The 20,555-nt window shown below is 38.1% G+C and overlaps 1 protein-coding gene across 8 annotated transcripts in view; it reads right to left on the bottom strand.

The window, feature by feature from the left end:
- The window catches only part of ank1b (ankyrin 1, erythrocytic b), a 77,619-nt gene extending 57,107 nt beyond the window's left edge, over window positions 1–20,512 (bottom strand). For 5 of the 8 annotated variants that reach the window (XM_058758244.1, XM_058758249.1, XM_058758251.1 and 2 more), the window contains exons 1-3: window positions 20,394–20,480; window positions 18,849–18,955; window positions 18,055–18,612 (exon numbers count right to left, since the gene is read on the bottom strand). In XM_058758244.1, coding sequence (XP_058614227.1) covers window positions 18,055–18,180 — 126 coding nt within the window. In that variant the 5' untranslated portion in view covers window positions 18,181–18,612; window positions 18,849–18,955; window positions 20,394–20,480. Of the gene's footprint in view, window positions 1–3,021; window positions 3,045–18,054; window positions 18,613–18,848; window positions 18,956–19,053; window positions 19,752–20,393 lie in introns of those variants that run through there. The other 3 variants (XM_058758246.1, XM_058758245.1, XM_058758252.1) reach the window with 3 other exon arrangements.
- Window positions 20,513–20,555: the final 43 nt, after the last annotated feature.

Here is a 20,555-nt window from a genome sequence, read left to right as displayed (position 1 = left end):
TCTTCAATGAATGAAGAGATAATGTAAAATAATTAAATATATAGACATGCAGAGTGTATATACACTCTATACACACACACACACAGTATATTGTAACAAACTGGGCTTAAAAAGGCTGAAACCACATTTTAAATTTTGGGTTAAAAATAATTTAAATTCTAAAATTGACAAAAAAAACAAAGTTTTGGGGTTCTAAACTAAATTCTAAAACAAAGGACACATTATAACAAAAATAGGAAATATTTAACATTATGCACTTTTTTCTAGGTGACAATTTTGACAATTCTAAAACAAAAGAAACATTAAAACAACAACAAAAAAATAATAATATGCAACATTCTAAATGATTTTCCTAGGTGACTAATGAATTTGCAAATTTGTGACTTTGAAATTTTGAGAACTTGCTCAATGCTCATAACAATAATTTTTGATGGGAAATAAATTAAATGCATTTAAAAAAATTAAAAACACAAGCATTACGTAGTACAATCTTTAGAGTTATCAAGCCATGTTGCATTAGTTCATATAGTCATAATCTAACCCAGACACACACCATCAGCACCATATAAACGCGTCTCATCTTCAGCCCTCTGCAATATCTCACTCCTTCAGGCCCCAGCGCTGGGATGAGTCACCCCCTCTGGTTACTCTATTTTCCTTCATTACACTCTCTTCTCATGAGGAGACTTCCTCCCAGGCAAGTGTGGTCAAGGGCTAAATTAGATAAAAAACGAAAGTTTAATATGAAAGAAAATTTGAGGGAATTAGTGGCTCGCTGAAGACTGGAAGCTCACTGAAAGGCCATCGGCTCAGAGCCACAGAGAAGCTCTGGGTGAGGCAGAGCAGGAGAGGAATGCTGAGTGAGACCTGAGCCTGATACACAATCATTATCCTACAACAGGACTCACAACAACTGCCAAACACCCCAGGCCAACTGTGCCAGCCACGGTTGTGCATGGGAATGAGAGCTCTGACAGATAAGAGTTTAGTGAGCCACTAAGCTGAAATGATACACTGGGGGAGGCCATGAAATCCACATGAATGTCATGAATGCTGGAAAGGTATGCGAGGAACACTTGGCATTAATAGCAGAGACTCCCACAAGCTGAAAGACCACCTTTGCTGAACAGGAGCATATGTTGTGCTTTGGATGGTGCTGGTTTCCCTCCAAGCTGCATATACAGCAAGACCTCCTTGGTCAACCTGCTTTACTAGAAAGACAATAAGCTTCACAATCTTAGTTTAGCTCTGAATAATATGGTTGTGTGAGTCTAAACCAGCACTAACCACTATAAACCATCATAGAAATTCATAATGATTTCCACTGGTCCTTTTTAAGGAGGGTCTACATTCATAACACATCATGGGCAAGTTGCCTGTTAATCATCAAGCCTATGGAAGCATGTTTCCACCTTAACACAAAAATAAATACATAAATCAGGCAAGTCATACTGCAGCATATACTGTAAAGCCATGTTTATGAGAAATAAAGCTGAAATTGCAAGATACAGTATCAATTGTGGGAAATAAAGGTATAATTGTGAGATATGACGCATCAAATGTGAGATATAAAGTGACAATTACAGGAAATTGTAGGATATCAATTCATAATTGTGAATTGTGAAGCTACAATTACGGAAAAAAAGTTTAAATTGAGAGATATAAGTTGCAAACCTAGTAAAAAAAAAAATCCTATGCCATAATTTAACATATTTAACATAGTTTCAAATATTAATTAACATATCACTTAACACTTACAGATAAACTTTATTTGGAGTATTTATTCATTGCACAATGCACATTTCTTATGATTATGCCTAAAATATCACTATTAATAAGGATTGTGTGATCTCTCTGTTTAATATCAGTCTTTAAATGCGAGATATTTAAAGTGTACCTGAAGTATACTTGCAATAGTTCCACTTTAGCACGATCAAATATACTTCAGTTTATTTTCAGTTGGACCTCAGCACTACTTCTGCACAATTAAAGTACATTAAGCACAAAATTAATTGTTCCAATTAAGCAGACTTATGTATACCAGTTTAGTATACCAAAAGTACATCTGCAGGGTATTTTTATTAAGCACATAAATATGTAAATGTATGTGTAGTATACTTAGCACAAAATAAAAGTACTTCAAATACATTTCAGTATTTTTTTTTTCGCTATGGAATTACAAGAAATAAACATGCAAATTTAAGCTATAAAATCAACTACAGAAAATGAATTTGCAACTGAGATAAGTATAATTTGTGAGATACAGTCCCAGTTGCATGAAAGAAACTGAAATTGTGAGATATACAGTAAATTCACAATTATGAAATACAAAGTGATATATAAGAGGTATCAGTTGTGAATTATAGTTACAATTACAAAAAACAATTTTGTTAATGTAAAAACAATAAGGTTCAATTATGAGAAATAAAATCAAAATTGAGAGATTCAGTATCAAGATGAAGTATCAATTGTGTAACGAAGCTATAATTACAGGGAAAATTTGTAATTGTGAGATATAATGATGCAATTACAAAAAAATAAAGTCATGATTACCTTTTCTATAAGGGCGGAAGCAGGCTTCCATATAGGTTAGATGGTCTACTAGAAAAACACAGACCATCCCACTGGTAAAAGGCATCATCTCGACAGTACACTTCTAGGTCCTGTTTTGGCAGATTCTGGATATTCCCTTATTCATTTCATGCACTGAGTGTGTTTCCTTCTTTAACCTGAGAAAGCTTAGCACTGTAGTGAGAGGGTGAAGTGTTGGAACACCTGAGGGCCGTGTTTGTCACTTTCACCTTCCCATTTTCCTCAAGGGCCCACTGTACCCACTGTTCTGCCCTCACTGCCATAAACAGCTGAGTCAGAGCGGCGAAGATGGATTGTGTAAGCATGTGTGTGCATCCATGTGTGCATAAAAGGGTGTTTTGGGGTGTGTGTGTGTGTGTGTGTGTGTGTGTGTGTGTTTTTGCCTTGACACTATAGGGGACAGTCTGGTGCTGATGTTGGTGCGCTAACCTGCTGCTCTACACTGCATCCTTGAGCCTGAAGCTCTCGGCCAGATGACACCAGTGCCGGGGCAAATGAGACGGTCCATAAAGTAAGAGCTCTGTAAGTCACACTGCATGAAACTGTCAGCAGGGAACATCAATAATCTCTAATAGATGCACCGTCAGGAGATTGATGGGAGGGTGGAAGGCCAGAAGGAGGGAGGGAAGAAGAGATCTAAAGGAAAATGCAGATGGGCCAGAAGGTCATTTAGATGAAGAACTAATGCTGAGATAAGAAACTGAACAAGGAATGCTTAACAACACAGATAAAAACATCAGGCTATGTATTCGCTATATTTATTATGTAACTAAGATTCCATTTGATAAAAAAATTATTGACAGAACATTGGATTCTTTATACATTTAGTATCAAAACCGCTTTACTACCTCCAGTGGGCATCAAATTTGAGTCGAGACGTATCACAACAGCAACATACAAACTTTGATTGGAGGCTAAAAGTATTTGAAAATGTAAGAAAGACAAAGGCACAAGACTGTTTACATTTAAGTTGCCAAGAGAAAGAAATGATGGTATCATATAAAAATCCTGACATACAGTCTTTGCCTATAAGTGTAAAATATATTTGAACGTATTGCAAAATAGTCAAATATACTGTATACAAATATACACTACCCTTCAAAAGTATTGGGTCAGTAAAATTATGCTCAACAAGGCTGCATTTATTTGATCAAAAATACAATACAAACACTAATATTGTGAAATATTATAAATAACTGTTTTCTATTACTCCAGTCTTCAGTGTCACATAATCCTTAAAGGGGTGGTTTACTGCGATTTCACTTTTTTCATTTTAAATAGTGTGTAATGTTGCTGTTGGTGCATGAACAGTATCTGCAAAGTTGCTGCGCTGAAAGTTCAACGTAAGCGGAGATATCGTCTTTTAAAAATCAGGAAGTTTAATGCCTACAAAAATGACTCATATGGGACTACAACGAGATACTTCCCGGGTTGCATACGTAAAAAAACCCATAAATTTGCATCAACCCCTCCCTCCGGAACATGCCAAAGAGGGGGCAAGGCCATGTTCTGCGGCTTTGTCGAAGAGGAAGAGTTATAGTGGAGAGTTGTAGCCATGCCGTCGAAACGGTGTTATTTTCACCCAGCAGTCAGGTCTTCTGTGTTCGGGCTTCCTACGGATGCTGTAGTTCGTCAACAATGGTTAAAATTTATGTTTGATTATGTTCCTGACAATTACAATCCTAATTTAGCTCTCTGTGCTGCGCATTTACGGAAGACAGCTTCCAGAATCAAGAGAGTTCAGAGTTCAATGCCGGATTCACACAGAAACTATTACTAAAACATGGAGCAGTTCCAACTTTAAAACCAGAGGCAGCAGTTGTTGGGCCACAACCTGTAAGTAAGATTTAATAATTTTAAATGTATTTGCATGTATAATTTCAGACGTAATGTTTTAGTTTTATCAAGGTCGTAAACAAATGCCAACGCTGGCTTTAGTAGCCAGTTAGTTAAATGCTATTTCGTGTGTCTATGACAAACGCGAACAAACATTTTGGACCCAAATTTGTAATTATGAACTAATTTTGTAAATGTATTTTCCATGTATACTTTATGACGTAATTTTTCGATTTGATCAAGAACGTAAACACAAGCCAACGCTGTTTGGTTATAGTGGCCAGTTAGTTCGAGGCTATTTTGTGTGTATAAGACAAACGTGTACAAACTTTAAAAAATTATATGTAATCACAACAGCAAACTTCCATTCAGAAACGTTTTGTAAGAGCCGTGCTTGCGGAAGTTCTGCTTGACTCTCTTCATTACCGCTTTCTGGGTCTGATTCTGGCTCAAACTGATACGGCAATATTGACACCATTATTTACATTTGACCGGAGCATATGCGACTGTCGCCCGTGAAGGTGATGGGCGTGAAGTTTCCGGACAATGTGCAGTCCGCAGTTTAGCCAATCACAACACACCGGCCCAACTAACCAATCTGAGCCCATTGCCTGTTTCTGAGGGAGTGGTTTCATAGAATCAGGAAGTCAACCGGTCGTTCAAATGACAGAGGAGAAAGCAGCTTACAATAAAGGTGAAATATATGAAAAATTAGGGCGTTTTTTAACAAACGAAACATGAAGACATGTTATATTGCACCCCATAAACGCAATCAAGCAAAGAAAAAAAGCAGTAAACCACCCCTTTAAGAAATCATTCTAACATACTGATATAATGCTCTAAAACAATTTTTAATATTATATTTTTTAAATTTTTTTGCTTTATATATTTTTTGTATTATTATCAATGTTTTTAGTGCCACTTTTGATCAATTTTATATACATATATACACATATAACATGTTGAACAGTATTGTTTCAATTGCATTAGCCACAGTGTTTCATGAGAGTAGGTGTTTGCTAATGAGCTCTTTAGTTGTAGTTCTTGTTTTCATGTTAACAGTGACTTCTCTAATTGGTGGATCCAAGAATTATGATAGCTCCTCTCTATGAATTCTGAAATTAAACCTTAAATATAAATTACACATTAAAAAAATAAAAATAAAAATGAAGCTGAAATAAGTGGCTTTTATAGAAGCATATATCATTGCATAACAACCTCAGAGCTCATGTTAGGTCTGTCTAGAGGAGTTATGGTTAAAAATCCATTATGGAGAAAACAAATGGGATTTTTACTTTGAGAAGCCGCTGGCTACACTCTAATGTAGTTACACTCTGTTTTAAATCACAACTTCCTCTTAGAATTTCGTTCTCTCTCTCGGTGTTTCTCTCTCTTTCTGTCTTTCTCCCATAAACAAGCATGCCTAATAAAATTGTCTCTCAATGCTTTGCTGACACTTCTCTCTTTTGCTGCGTTTTTGGTTGCTAGCCTTCAGTATGGGGTGCGGGTATTTCAACACTGACTATAGATTAACAAGCAGGACTTACTTGGTCAACCAACTTCACCAAAAAAACCATGTTTGACTAGCATTGTGATTGATTGTAACTCACTATGTTAGACTATAGTACTAACCAGCAGTCAGTAACGCTTTACGATAAGGTCCCATTAACTAACATTATTTAATGCATTATCTACCATTAACTAACAATGAGCAATACATTCATTACACTATTAATTAATCTTTGTTTACTTTAGTTTATAAAAATATAACTATTCACTGTTCATGTTATCTCAGGGCCATTAAATAATATTAATGGACACATCCTTTCGAGTTTAATAATGTATTAGTGAGTGTTGTTGAGTCCTCAATCCATAATATTGCTTTCTCCAGTGAAAAAAAACGTGTCTCATCTGTTTGGACTCTCATTCTGACGGCACCCATTCACTGCACCCGATCCATTGGTGATGTAATGCTAAATTTCTCTAATTCTGTTCCAATGAGGACATATTCATCTACATCTTGACAACAATGTCATTCAAGGACCAAAAAATATCCAGGAGCATTTCTTACTTTAATATGGCTGATATTAAAGGAATTCACTGTATATTTAATAAGAACACAGAAAAACATACAAAAAAGCAGTCAATATCCAACAAAGACCTCATAACATTGCACCACAAGTAAACAGAGGACATCATTACAGGCAGTGCAGGTGAATTCATCATCAGAGCCCGAGACACACATGATGGTGCCCTTCATATCTCCCACCAGACCTGCTTATTGCTCGTAATCAACTACTACTCTCAGGCTGTGCTCTTGTTATTGTAGCTGCGGCTCATAAACACACAGGCATATCGGGAAGACAACAGCACTCGTGCTGGCAATATTACAGATCTTTTCCCTCTCTCTCCCTGCACTCCACTGAGGCACTGGACTGGAAAAGCCACACCGTACTCATATAAATACTTCATCGCTGATTCAATTTTAAACCATGGATGGAAAGAAAGGAAAAAAAGACTGCTCCTTGAACCTCACTTTCCCTCCATTAGTGATTGCCTTCTTCCTCTTGTTTTTTACTCGGCATCTCCCTCTCTCTCTTTCTCACATGTACACACATGCACAAATGCTGAGTTTGTTAATGGAGTTACACAAACACTTGCACATACACACCAGTTATCAACACACACGCAAGACATTTCCATACTTTGATAATGGAACAGCGAGAAGATGGAGGGAATTTAAGCCATTGTATCTCACCAAGGTCATAAATAGCCAGCGGAAATATTATGTTTACTTTCTGTCAGAGCGCAGAGACACAACTGCATACATCAATTGAACATCCACAGCTTGTAATTTTGCTGAAATGGGCTGTTTTGAGAGCAAGAGTGTCACAAAAAAAGAAAGGTCATTTGGTTTATGACAAGATTTGAGCCGCAAAGAAAAGAAAGGTCAAGTCATATCTAACGTATCTAGACAGGCCTGCAGGGATTAGTATAATTCTGCAAGACATATGACATTAATCTGGGAATATGAGAAAGAAACTGTTAATTTGTGTGGATTAGGACCAGGCCTTGAAGATGCCACAAGGGGATAGCATTACAGGCAACTGGGGTAAATATCACACATCCAAGACTGTATTTGGTTAACACAGAATTCAAACTAAATCTGTGTAGTATGTATACTATATCAATAAATAAATCCATGCACAAAAAATATATGAAATATAAAAAAAATATGCACAGCACTGATCAAAAATGCATACTACATTCATCAAGTATGACAACTACACACATTTTCAATGCATACTACGAAAATTATGCACCCTGCATTGATTTAGATGCATATTAAAATGATCTAGTTGCATACTATATCAACTTTGAATTCGTACTTCAGAAATTTGCAGTTAATTATGAATGAAAGAAAAGCCTAAATAATTAGTGACTGTGTATAAACTGGACAAGCTGAAAAGTAAAGTATGTGCTTGCTTCATGTTAAAATACTTTTCACATACTTTAACTATATCGACTACCATTCAAAAGTTTGAGGCCGGTAAGAAGTTTTTGAAAAACATCTCTTTTGATGACTGCATTTATTTGATCAAATATACAGTAAAATTTAGTACTATTGTAAAATATTATAACAATTTATAAACTGTTTTATGTTAAAATACTTTTTAAATATATTTTAAAACCATTCTAATATGCTGATTTGGAAAGAAAATGTCCTTGTTATTATTAAAAACAGTTGTGCTTAATATTTTGGTGGAAATCATAATGCATTTTCTCTGGATTTTTTTAATAGAATATATATACACACAGTATCTCACAAAAGTAAGTACACCCCTAAGTGAAAATGTCCAAATTGGGCCCAATTAGCCATTTTCTCACCCCAGTGTCATGTGACTCGTTAGTGTTACAAGGTCTCAGGTGTGAATGGGGAGCAGGTGTGTTAAATTTGGTGTTATCGCTCTCACTCTCTCATACTGGTCACTGGAAGTTCAACATGGCACCTCATGGCAAAGAACTCTCTAAGGATCTGAAAAAAAGAACTGTTGCTCTACATAAAGATATATAAGAAGATTGCCAAGACCCTGAAACTGAGCTGCAGCACGGTGGCCAAGACCATACAGCGGTTTAACAGGACAGGTTCCACTCAGAACAGGCCTCGCCATGGTCGACCAGAAGTTGAGCGCACATGCTCAGCGTCATATCCAGAGGTTGTGTTTGGGAAATAGACGTATGACTGCTGCCAGCATTGCTGCAGAGGTTGAAGGGGTGGGGGGTCAGTCTGTCAGTGCTCAGACCATACACCGCACACTGCATCAAATTGGTCTGCGTGGCTGTTGTCCCAGAAGGAAGCCTCTTCTAAAGATGATGCACAAGAAAGCCCGCAAACAGTTTGCTGAAGACAAGCAGACTAAGGACATGGATTACTGGAGCCATGTCCTGTGGTCTGATGAGACCAAGATAAACTTATTTGGTTCAGATGGTGTCAAGCGTGTGTGGCGGCAACCAGGTGAGGAGTACAAAGACAAGTGTGTCTTGCCTACAGCGGTGGGAGTGTCATGGTCTGGGGCTGCATGAGTGCTGCCGGCACTGGGGAGTGACAGTTCATTGAGGGAACCATGAATGCCAACATGTACTGTGACATACTGAAACAGAGCATGATCCCCTCCCTTCAGAGACTGGGCCGCAGAGCAGTATTCCAACATGATAACGACCCCAAACACACCTCCAAGACGACCACTGCCTTGCTAAAGAAGCTGAGGGTAAAGGTGATGGACTGGCCAAGCATGTCTCCAGACCTAAACCCTATTGAGCATCTGTGGGGTATCCTCAAACGAAAGGTGGAGGAGCGCAAGGTCTCTAACATCCACCAGCTCCGTGATGTCGTCATGGAGGAGTGGAAGAGGACTCCAGTGGCAACCTGTGAAGCTCTGGTGAACTCCATGCCCAAGAGGGTTAAGGCAGTGCTGAAAATAATGGTGACCACACAAAATATTGACACTTTGGGCCCAATTTGGACATTTTCACTTAGGGGTGTACTCACTTTTGTGGCCAGCAGTTTAGACATTAACGGCTGTGTTGAGTTATTTTGAGGGGACAGCAAATTTACACTGTTATACAAGCTGTACACTCACTACTTTACATTGTAGCAAAGTGTCATTTCTTCAGTGTTGTCACATGAAAAGATATAATAAATATTTACAAAACTGTGAGGGGTGTATTCACTTCTGTGAGATACTGTATATACATAAAACTTACTGACCCCACACTTTTGAACAGTAGTGTTAATTATTAGCTACAAAGCACTAAAAGCAAATTCAATAGTTACTAAAACCTGTAACAAAATTAGTTTGTGTAATGAATACTCACATGAACACACGTGAGTGAAGATTATGCAAATTAATCAAGAAAACTATATAAGAAGGTAATCAAATTAAAATCTGTGCAATATGCATACTAAGTCAATGCACTAATGTATGCAATGTATATAAACCTAGTATGCATTTAATTTTTTGAAAGGAGGGTGTTGAATACCGTATTTATGTAATCCTTAGACTACATAATGTATGCAAGAAAAGCCTAAATGATTAGCGGTTGTGTATAAACTACAGACTTTGAAAAGGTTAAAGCAGTATCACAATTGCTACAGAAAAATACTGAAAGCAAATTTAAAAGTTACTGAAAAAGTAACTAAATTAGCTTGTCTCCTAATGTGAGCGGAGAAACGTCAATTATGCAAATTATTCAGGTAAACTAATAAAGAAAGTCATTCAGTGCTGCTTTTACTGAAATTAATTTTTATTCATTACTCCTCATAAAATTATTCCTGAGACACCCGGGAGTGCTGAGACAATGTGAAACACTCTCAGAATTAACCTTTCAATATCAAGATCCATATCATGAGCATTATCAACACAATTCCTTTGAAACCTCAACTGTCATCTGTTGCACCAAAAAAAAAAAAAGTTTGTATGTAACAAGTAACAAGTGAGGTGACAGAATGATCTCATAAGCGATAACATGCATGTATAAGGGGCAAGTACACCACAGCTGGGGAGACTCTGAGAATAATAAATAGATTAGGATCAGAGTAACAGAGCTGCTTGAGTTGTTACCTCTTCAAGCAGAAGACAGATGAGAACTGCCCCACCCACATCTGTCGATAACACTGCTACAAAGCAAAGATGCTGAGTATGCATGCGTGTAAGCGAGCAGCACGTGTAGGGAATGCATCTCATGCTCTCTTCTCCTCTGTTGTCCCTGCAAGGACATTATTGGTAAGCTATTTCATCCATGTCATCCATAAGGGACCATATGTGAGAAGCATTATATACACCAGTGGCTACCACATATTTTCAGAACCTGTGTCAATTTAATCAGGGTTGTGTAATCGTAGCTTATGGGCTCCTTGCCTAATGTGTGAGACAAAGCACTTTGAGTCTAATGGATTCTGCTCTGTCATGTGCAAGGAACGTCGATATTTCTGCGTATTATGACTGGAATTGGGTCCAGCAAGTACATGGAATATCCCTCAAGAAATAAGAGCATGCATGCTATAGAAAAATTCAAAGATGTTTTGTGCAGTGAAGTTAATATAAAATCACTGAGGAAATGCAATCAGTTCTTGTGTTTTGAAGTGAAATGATAGTCATGTATTTTTATTAGCCACTCTCTTATTCACCCTCTATTTTTTTTTTAAAGATACAGAGAGCATGACGTCATATTACAACTGTTGCAGTGTTTGTAGAAATTTTGTGTGTACAAAGTCTAGTGTGATCCACCGTTTAAAAGATAGTGGTCCACCAAAAGGAAACAAACCCCTGATCTATATTGTGAGTGACAGTGTGATGTAGTATCAACAGTTGTGTGTTTGAGTTATGTTGAACTGGCAAGGTTAATGGAGCAAGACTCACACCATATTCCATACACGGAGAAAAGCACACATACTATAACACACACTAAGAGGTAACGTGGAAATGAAATAAAACACTTGGATTACATGGATTTGCAATTTAACGAAAATCTGACATAAGATTTTTAGGGGAGAAATGTGCAAAAGATATCCAAGGCACAGTAATTTTGCATACTAAATTAATTTAGTATGCATACTAAATCTGAGCAACATGCATACTCAATTAATGTACTAATTATATGTGTGTAAACTGTATTTTTGCATGATTTACTGGTTTACTATACATGCTACATGGAGTATGCTTAAAACATTGATTCAGAATACATATTACATAAGCATATTATTCACAGTGCACTTCATTTAGGCTTTTCTTGCAAATCTGTGTAGTATGAATACCAAGTAAATGTTGTATGCAAGTAAATGCCATGTAAATTTAGTAGTGTTGTAAATGTATTATGCAATCCTTTCAACATACATTTAAATTGTATGCATTGTAAATATGTGTAGCTGATCATTTTTGATCAATGTAGTATGTACTGTATACTAAAAATGTATAGTATGCATGGCCAATCAATGTAATAAAGTCATTCATTTAGTATGCATACTACAGAGACTTATAGTAGCCTGATTGTATTCTGTGTGCATAAATAACAAGCTGAGCCTTGGAAATGTCATTGAAGAACCTTGAAAAATTATATCCATATATATTCTCTAAGATGTATACCAAATAACAAGTTCATAATAAAAAGTTTTAAGATAATGTTTCCCATAGAAATAAATGTGACCCTGATCCCAAGAGGCCTCATAACTTCATGTAAAGAATGACAAAAGGCAGTGGATGGCACAAAGAATACTAACCCCCGCCCCCCATATATGTAATTATATATATTGCTTCCTTCTTACAGTGTAAAAGGTGACAGTAATGAACACATTAATCAAATCTTTATCAACGGGAAATGTTCAAATATCAAAGGCGAAACATGTTATTTTGTCTAATTATACAAAGCAGTGTCAGATTAACAAAACAAAACCATAACCGTATCACAACACTTTTTCACTATTATATCCCTGTGCATTCAAGCATCCAAAGAATGAAAATGGCCATCTACATTATTCCACATGTCTTTTCACTTGAGTCATATTTTTATTGTGAAATACTACACCTACGTCCACAAAACCTGCAAAGCCAAGAAATGAACTGCAGTACTTACAAATACAGTATTTACATTTGTGCACATGGGACTGGTATGTCTCAAAGTTCATTATACAACAAGTAAAAATTAATAAATACAATCTAGCAGTTCTAATTATTGAACAGTTTCGCACTTTATATGTCAGAAGGAAAAATGTGAAATACAACCATTTTAAGTCAAGACAAAAAATGACTCAGCTCTAGCTTTAATTTTTAATTTTTGAGGAGATCTATTTCAAAGCAATTACGCCTGCAGCAAAAATATTCTAGAAGCTTCAAGGACCACAAACCGTTTGTGTGCCTTGACTGCAACTAATCAAATGAGAATACAAATGAACATTTTCTCAATAAAATATTCATGTCTTTTAACTAAGTGCAAAGAAAAATATAAAAAAGTACCGTAACCTTTATGAAACACTAAAACATGTTTCCACGATGTTAACAGTGCATATTACCAATACATCTTTATGAAAAAATAATGATAATGAGATTTTACTAGTTTTGAGATTAATGAACATTGATAGATATTTTTCAACAAGTAACAGAAATTCCATATTCATTCACCACATTCATCTGATGTTTTTTGTGCAAAACTATACTAATATGAACATTTAAATACAGCTGAAGTGAAAATGTAGCAAGGCCAAAGAAATGTACCTTTTGAAGTGAACAACATGAACGTATTTTCTCTGTCCTGACTTAAAACTCAAGAAGATGGCTGGAAATGTTCAATTACAAAGGAATACGGGTGTTTGTCAGGGTAGTTCAGGTTTTGTTGTCAGGGCAGGCATCCGGAGACATTTAAAGTCTTTATCAGCGACAGAGATATTAAAGTTAAGCAGTGTGGCCTTAATGGCAAATGTGGTCTTATCCTATTACGACCACAGCAGGTACTTAATTATTAATTATAATGCACTTGGGCTAACCCTGATCTCTGACATTATGCTGCTATATTTCACCTGTCACTCCCACTCTCATGGACCTCTTGCTCTCCCAGTCTGCTGCCTCTAGTGGTGCAAACACGGCATTACAAAAGCATCTCCCCATAGATCACAACTGAACCTTCCAGAATCCTGGGCAACTCATCCCTTCAAGTTGGCAGGATCACGGACAGATTGGTAGCGACTCAGGCACGGAATAAATATAGCCCGTGACTGAAGGTACTTACTGATATGTGTGACTTCACCTTCTCCTATTAGGTAACAAGACAAATGCATGCTCTCTGCTGTACGGGAATCTGGGCCAGGCCGTGTGTAAACCATATGGATGTGATGCATAAGATCTTGCACACACGGCAAGATCAGCTTAGAGACATAAAAGTACTGTGGGGTAATTAATACCGTGTTGCACACAGCAGCACAGATACCATCTTTTATAAGTAAAAATAATACAGAGCACCAATGCAGCTAGTAAATGCACTATACAGGTGCTGGTCATATAATTAGAATATCATCAGAAAGTTGATTTATTTCACTAATTCCATTCAAAAAGTGAAATTTGTATATTATATTCATTCATTACACACAGACTGATATATTTCAAATGTTTATTTCTTTTAATTTTGATGATTATAACTGACAACTAAGGAAAATCCCAAATTCAGTATCTCAGAAAATTAGAATATTACTTAAGACCAATACAAAGAAAGGATTTTTAGAAATCTTGGCCAACTGAAAAGTATGAACATGAAAAGTATGAGCATGTACAGCACTCAATACTTAGTTGGGGCTCCTTTTGCCTGAATTACTGCAGCAATGTGGCGTGGCATGGAGTCGATCAGTCTGTGGCACTGCTCAGGTGTTATGAGAGCCCAGGTTGCTCTGATAGTGGCCTTCAGCTCATCTGCATTGTTGGGTCTGGCATATCGCATCTTCCTCTTCACAATACCCCATAGACTTTCTATGGGGTTAAGGTCAGGCGAGTTACCATGGGATACCATGGTCCTTAAACCAGATACTGGTTGCTTTGGCACTGTGTGCAGGTGCCAAGTCCTGTTGGAATATGAAATCTGCATCTCCATAAAGTTGGTCAGCAGCAGGAAGCATGAAGTGCTCTAAAACTTCCTGGTATACGGCTGCGTTGACCTTGGACCTCAGAAAACACAGTGGACCAACACCAGCAGATGACATGGCACCCCAAACCATCACTGACTGTGGAAACTTTACACTGGACCTCAATAAACATGGATTGTGTGCCTCTCCTCTCTTCCTCCAGACTCTGGGAACCTGATTTCCAAAGGAAATGCAAAATTTACTTTCATCAGAAAACATAACTTTGGACCACTCAGCAGCAGTCCAGTCCTTTTTGTCTTTAGCCCAGGCGAGACGCTTCTGACGCTGTCTGTTGTTCAAGAGTGGCTTGACACAAGGAATGCGACAGCTGAAACCCATGTCTTGCATACATCTGTGCGTAGTGGTTCTTGAAGCACTGACTCCAGCTGCAGTCCACTCTTTGTGAATCTCCCCCACATTTTTGAATGGGTTTTGTTTCACAATCCTCTCCAGGGTGCGGTTATCCCTATTGCTTGTACACTTTTTTTTCTACCACATCTTTTCCTTCCCTTCGCCTCTCTATTAATGTGCTTGGACACAGAGCTCTGTGAACAGCCAGCCTCTTTTGCAATGACCTTTTGTGTCTTGCCCTCCTTGTGCAACGTGTCAATGGTCGTCTTTTGGACAATTGTCAAGTCAGCAGTCTTCCCCATGATTGTGTAACCTACAGATCTAGACTGAGAGACCATTTAAAAGCCTTTGCAGGTGTTTTGAGTTAATTAGCTGATTAGAGTGTGGCACCAGGTGTCTTCAATATTGAACCTTTTCACAATATTCAAATTTTCTGAGATACTGAATTTGGGATTTTCCTTAGTTGTCAGTTATAATCATCAAAATGAAAAGAAATAAACATTTGAAATATATCAGTCTGTGTGTAATGAATGAATATAATATATAAGTTTCACTTTTTGATGATATTCTAATTATATGACCAGCACCTGTAGGCCATTTCTAAGAATTAAAGAGCCCCCTCTTCTTGTGTCTTTCCCAAAGGCTATGTTTAGAACGGCATACTACTGTACTACTGTTTCTGCAGTATGCATACTGTGTAGAGCAAACAAACTGTATGTATGGTACACTTGGTAAAGGTTCCAAAATAGGGCTTTCGCCAAAGAACCTTTCAGTGAACAATATTTTCTTAGTGTGAAGAACATTCTGAAAATCTTATTAAAGAATTATAAAGAACCTTTTTGGAATGGAATTGTTCCATGAGGGTTAAAGGTTCTTCACAGAACCCTGCATTGATGCAAATAAAGAACCTTTATTTTTAATAGTGTAGCCACATGATCTGCTAGCAGCACATGCTAAAACGTGTAGTATACAGACACTAGACACTGAGCTACATTCCACAATGAAATGTGCTTAAACTTCCATTTCCGGTGTGACGAATGAACAGTAATTTGTGCATTGTAACTTCCCAATCTTTTATGAACTTTCTCTAACAAGATATTTCTGCGCAAAATTTGATTTAAAATGTAACAAAATAAAAATATGCAGATGCAACTAACTGAATTAAATGCACAGTGTGACAACAATACAGCATACTATGTTTAAAGTTACAGAATACAGATTTTTTTGAAAAAATAGTATGCAGTATATAATGCAGTATGCAGTAAGAGCTAATATTCCAATCGGAGCACAGCCAGTTTCTCTGTGTCTCACACTCTGGGCACTTGACATCATTTTTCTCTGGACGTCCACCTCAGGGATGTGTAAAAATCACAACACAACTGTTTGTCCACCAACAGCTGAGATCTCACAAGGCCACAGACCATCCAAAACACAGACCTCAGCTAAACTGACACGTTTTCAGGAACACGATGACACTAGGGGTCGACAATCTTTATGACATGATGTGCCATTTTTAATTTATCATAGCAATTAGTGCACCACATTGACTTCTATGACAAATGGTGGTGATAAATGTCGGCATGAAATGACAACTCAATCTACTTTGTAAATGCATGCTACATATCTCATTTTGAATTATTCATACATGTATTCATACAATTAAGAATAATTGTATTTTTTTTTAAAGCAATAATTTTTCAGAGTATAATTCTTGACTTAAATCCTGCGATGTTTTATTTCTTTACTAATTATGGACCCTGATTTCAACTTCAATTGAAATAAACAACAAAAGTCTAATCATATAATATTCCTCTCTGTTTCTCTGTTTTTGTTTATGTGCCAGTATTTACCCTTCTGAGTGCCAATGGTTGAACTCATGTGCAGGGTTACAGACTGGTTTACGCCTGAAGCGGCACAATTTTCTATTTAGCTCATCCAAACATATGCATCTTGCATTAGCTGTACTGTAAGGTCACATTATATTAGGCCTTAGGAAACAAACGGATTGCATTTTAACTTAACACAATTATGTCCAAATACACTAATATGAAAAAAGCTCAAGGGTTGCATATGGAGATAGTGTTGAACAGCTTATTAAACATTACACTATTTTAATCAAATCAAAAAAGCAACAGTGTCATCAAACACGTCCCATCTTCAATTTTCTAGACCCCTGTGTAATCTCAAGGGGTCACTGACAGCCTTGACAAATGCTTCATCAGACGTGCAACCGAAGATTAAACAGCCAACCCTCAAGGACAGTCCTCCTCAGAGTGATCTTTAGACTCCAGTATCTTTTTGTGTCACTGCGTGTGTCAGCAACTCGCTTCTGTTAATTGGCGCTACACTGACATTCTACCACCGCCGGCCACATATCTCTGCCCGATCGTGTAGTTACGCGAGCACGCTGATAAATGCTAAGCTGACAGGTTTTATGAGCCTTGGTGAGCAGACGGGAGCGGAGTCATCACCCCAGCCTCTGCCGATCTTGTTGTCTTCAGCTCTGAGTCACGTGTACTTCTGGACTCCCCCTGCTCTCGTGGGAAGCCAAAATCTGCATGCTCGCGACCATACATCATCGCATGCACATTGGTGGAAGGTAAGGTAAGTAAGTAGGCAGCCAGAGGGCTCAGAGCAGCAGAGCTCCCATTCCATCGTACAAACTATAATGAGAATGGGCAGCAGAAGCAGGTGCAGACATTACGCTCACGTTCTGCCAAAGTTCACGCTTACGGCATCGATATGAGGTGGTGTAGCATGCCGATGACAGGCGGAGGGAACGCGACAAACAATGGAGCCTGTGGCGGGTGCATCTGAATACATAAAGCAATCGGGTTTGCTTTGATGCAGCATCAGTCATAAACAGCATTTGCTTCTAAATCGATCGAGCAGGACGTTCCCCCGAGGACAGAGGGGCTACTTAACCAATCATCTCAGTCATGACCCACCCCCCCCTCATCCACCTTGCCAGACATCAGCTTCTTCCTCAAACATAATCTGTGAACGACCAGCTCTAGCTGACTGGTTAACACAATGAGTCAGTGATATGTGTGAAGGTGTGTGTCTCCTTCCCCATACGGAAAAAAAGAGCAAGGAGGTTTTTTTTCTGTTACCTTGCGTCTACGGTCTCTCGATCGGTTCCTCTTCTTGATCTTCTCCTCCTCCTTCTCTCGCAGCTCTTGAGCTGCGAGCTCCTGTAGGTCCTTGTTCTTGCGGAGCTGCTTAGCGGCTTGCGCCATGGTGCCGCTGCAATAAGCAGTGCTGCGCCTGTAACGGAGGCTGTCGCTGTCCCTGCAGCGGCCAGTGCGGGAGAGCCGGTGGCGCTGTGCGCGCCTGCGAGGAGTGAGCGCCCTGCACGGCTTTAGGCGGCAAGTTCCCTCAGCAGCACGCCACAAAAGAGATGATGCTGCTGCCTTCCTGCCTGCTTACTCCTCATCCAAAGCGAGATCCTTCCCATCCCCCCTCCCTTCTCTCTCTCTCTCTCTCTCTCTCTTGCAACACACCAGTCAGTCACGCAGTCCAAGCCTCAGCAGTGTAGGGATACTGCAGCAGCTCGATTTTTCTCCCTCTGTCTCTCTTTCTCACTCACAGTCTCCCGTTTTTCTCAGCAGAGATACTGCCAACTGTTTACCGCACATCTGTTGTATTATTGTCGTCGTCTTTGTGCAGATCTGCAGGATGTATGTGAAACAATCATATTTCTTTCCACCCAGACTGGTTTTGCAATGAAAAAACATTTTTTGTTTGCTCAGTTACTGTATATTTGCCTCTCGTACCACCTTCTGTGGTTGGTTTCTAGTTTACTTCAGTGTGATGCATTCAGTTGGGTTAATTTTCTGGTTCTAATTGAAGGCAGTTTCCCCTCTGATTGCTAAGAGTGAAAAGGTTTAGAGCCATAACAGCTTACCTCATAAAAACTGCATGTACAATCTCGCTCTCTCTCACCAGACTGTGGTTTTCCATGAGAAAGGGCTTGTGTATTGTTGTCTATGCAGTAATTTGGTCCATTTTGACCTGCAGATTATGGGAGAAAGACAATGAGTTTATATGACAAAGAGAGAGAGAGAGAGATAGGCTGCATTGTCACTCGTTTATTGCATTGAGATACGCACCAGTCGCTTTATGTCAAGGAAAACCCTATGGGACCATCCAGATTCTTCCCAGAGCTCTCATGCCATTTTTCTCTTGTATTTTCCAATTTTTTTTACAGTAATGACAAATCATTGTGTTACTGGTAAACATGTGGGATACAGTGTGGTATTTATTTTTGCTCATTTACTGTATGTTACAATATTGTGAAAATGTGAGATTGTGGAGTGACAGTTATGTAAAAAGGAGCCAGTGCATTACAATTCAGAGCCCATCTTAAGTGAAATGCAGGCACAAGCGTTTGCCTCTGAGAATGATGTCTGCGTCATGTGACACATCAGTCATATTTATTTATGCTTGTCATGACACTAGGCTGTACATTATCCTCTAGCTGCTTGATTTCTCTTCCTCTAATCAAAATGATCTACTGATTTCCTTTGGGAAAGGGGGAAAACTTTGTAATTACAGTGACAGTCTATGATTTGTTTACATTGATTGTATTTGGTAAAAAAAAAAAAAAAAACATGAACATGTTATGGTGCATATACAAAAGGTATACACATCATATATTGGTGGAAATCTGGTAATTGGTTTCGGATGCTTTAAGATGTTTTGGGGTTGCATTAAAATACAAATCAACAAAGAAAGAAAGCATAAATACATAGTAAAAGATACTTCCCAGTTGATAATTGTATGCAGTGCTTTAAAAAGCAGAGTTGGACCCATCAGTGTTGATTATCATGCTATTTCAGAGTGGTTAGTCACATGGAAAGAAAACCTGCGCATTAGCAAATTTGGCAGATTTCAGCTGACACTGATAAATGGGAATACTAACAGACAGTTAACAGTTTGCAGTAAACCATAATTAAATTTATTCCAAAAAGGTGTCAAACAACAGGTGTTATGGGTAAAGCCAGAAGTAGCTAATATGGCTACCCCCATGAGGCGACCCGCTGTGAAGTAAATATTAATTTCGAGGCGACTAATGTGACTTTTAACTTTATCTCATGCAAGTATGCTATGGTATAATTTATGTGTGAAACTTTTTAGTGTATAAAAATACTGAGTGCGCCATTAGCCATCTCACAGAAATTAACGTTAACTCAAAGTTTTAGAAGTGTCGCGTTAACGTTTCCTCACAACCGCTTTAACATCCCGTCTGGGGTTACTAGTCTTAAGTATAAATTACAATTAGACATCCGTCACAATGTCTACATAACAGTAACATACTCGAAAATAATTTATTGTGTGGTATTGTACAAAGAAAGTGGTAGAAATAGAACTCACATTTTGACACGCTCACAAATCAATAACAGGCATACTGGACAACGTATAAATATACTTTAGTTTTAATTGTACTCACATAACGCAGCCAGTCTCCACTACTTACCATTTTTCTACAACGAGCTTAATGACAGTCCCAGAGAATCATTTAATACCTTGCATTTTGTCAGTGAAGAGCAATCTTGGTTTGCCAACGGCAGATGTCGCCATCTAGTGGACTCTATAGGCTACAGCACAACAC

This window comes from Onychostoma macrolepis, chromosome 21 (assembly GCF_012432095.1).
Source record: "Onychostoma macrolepis isolate SWU-2019 chromosome 21, ASM1243209v1, whole genome shotgun sequence".
Lineage (NCBI taxonomy): Eukaryota > Metazoa > Chordata > Actinopteri > Cypriniformes > Cyprinidae > Onychostoma > Onychostoma macrolepis.
The sequence above is the reverse complement of the archived record's forward strand: the minus strand, read 5'-3'. Positions and strand labels throughout refer to the sequence as shown.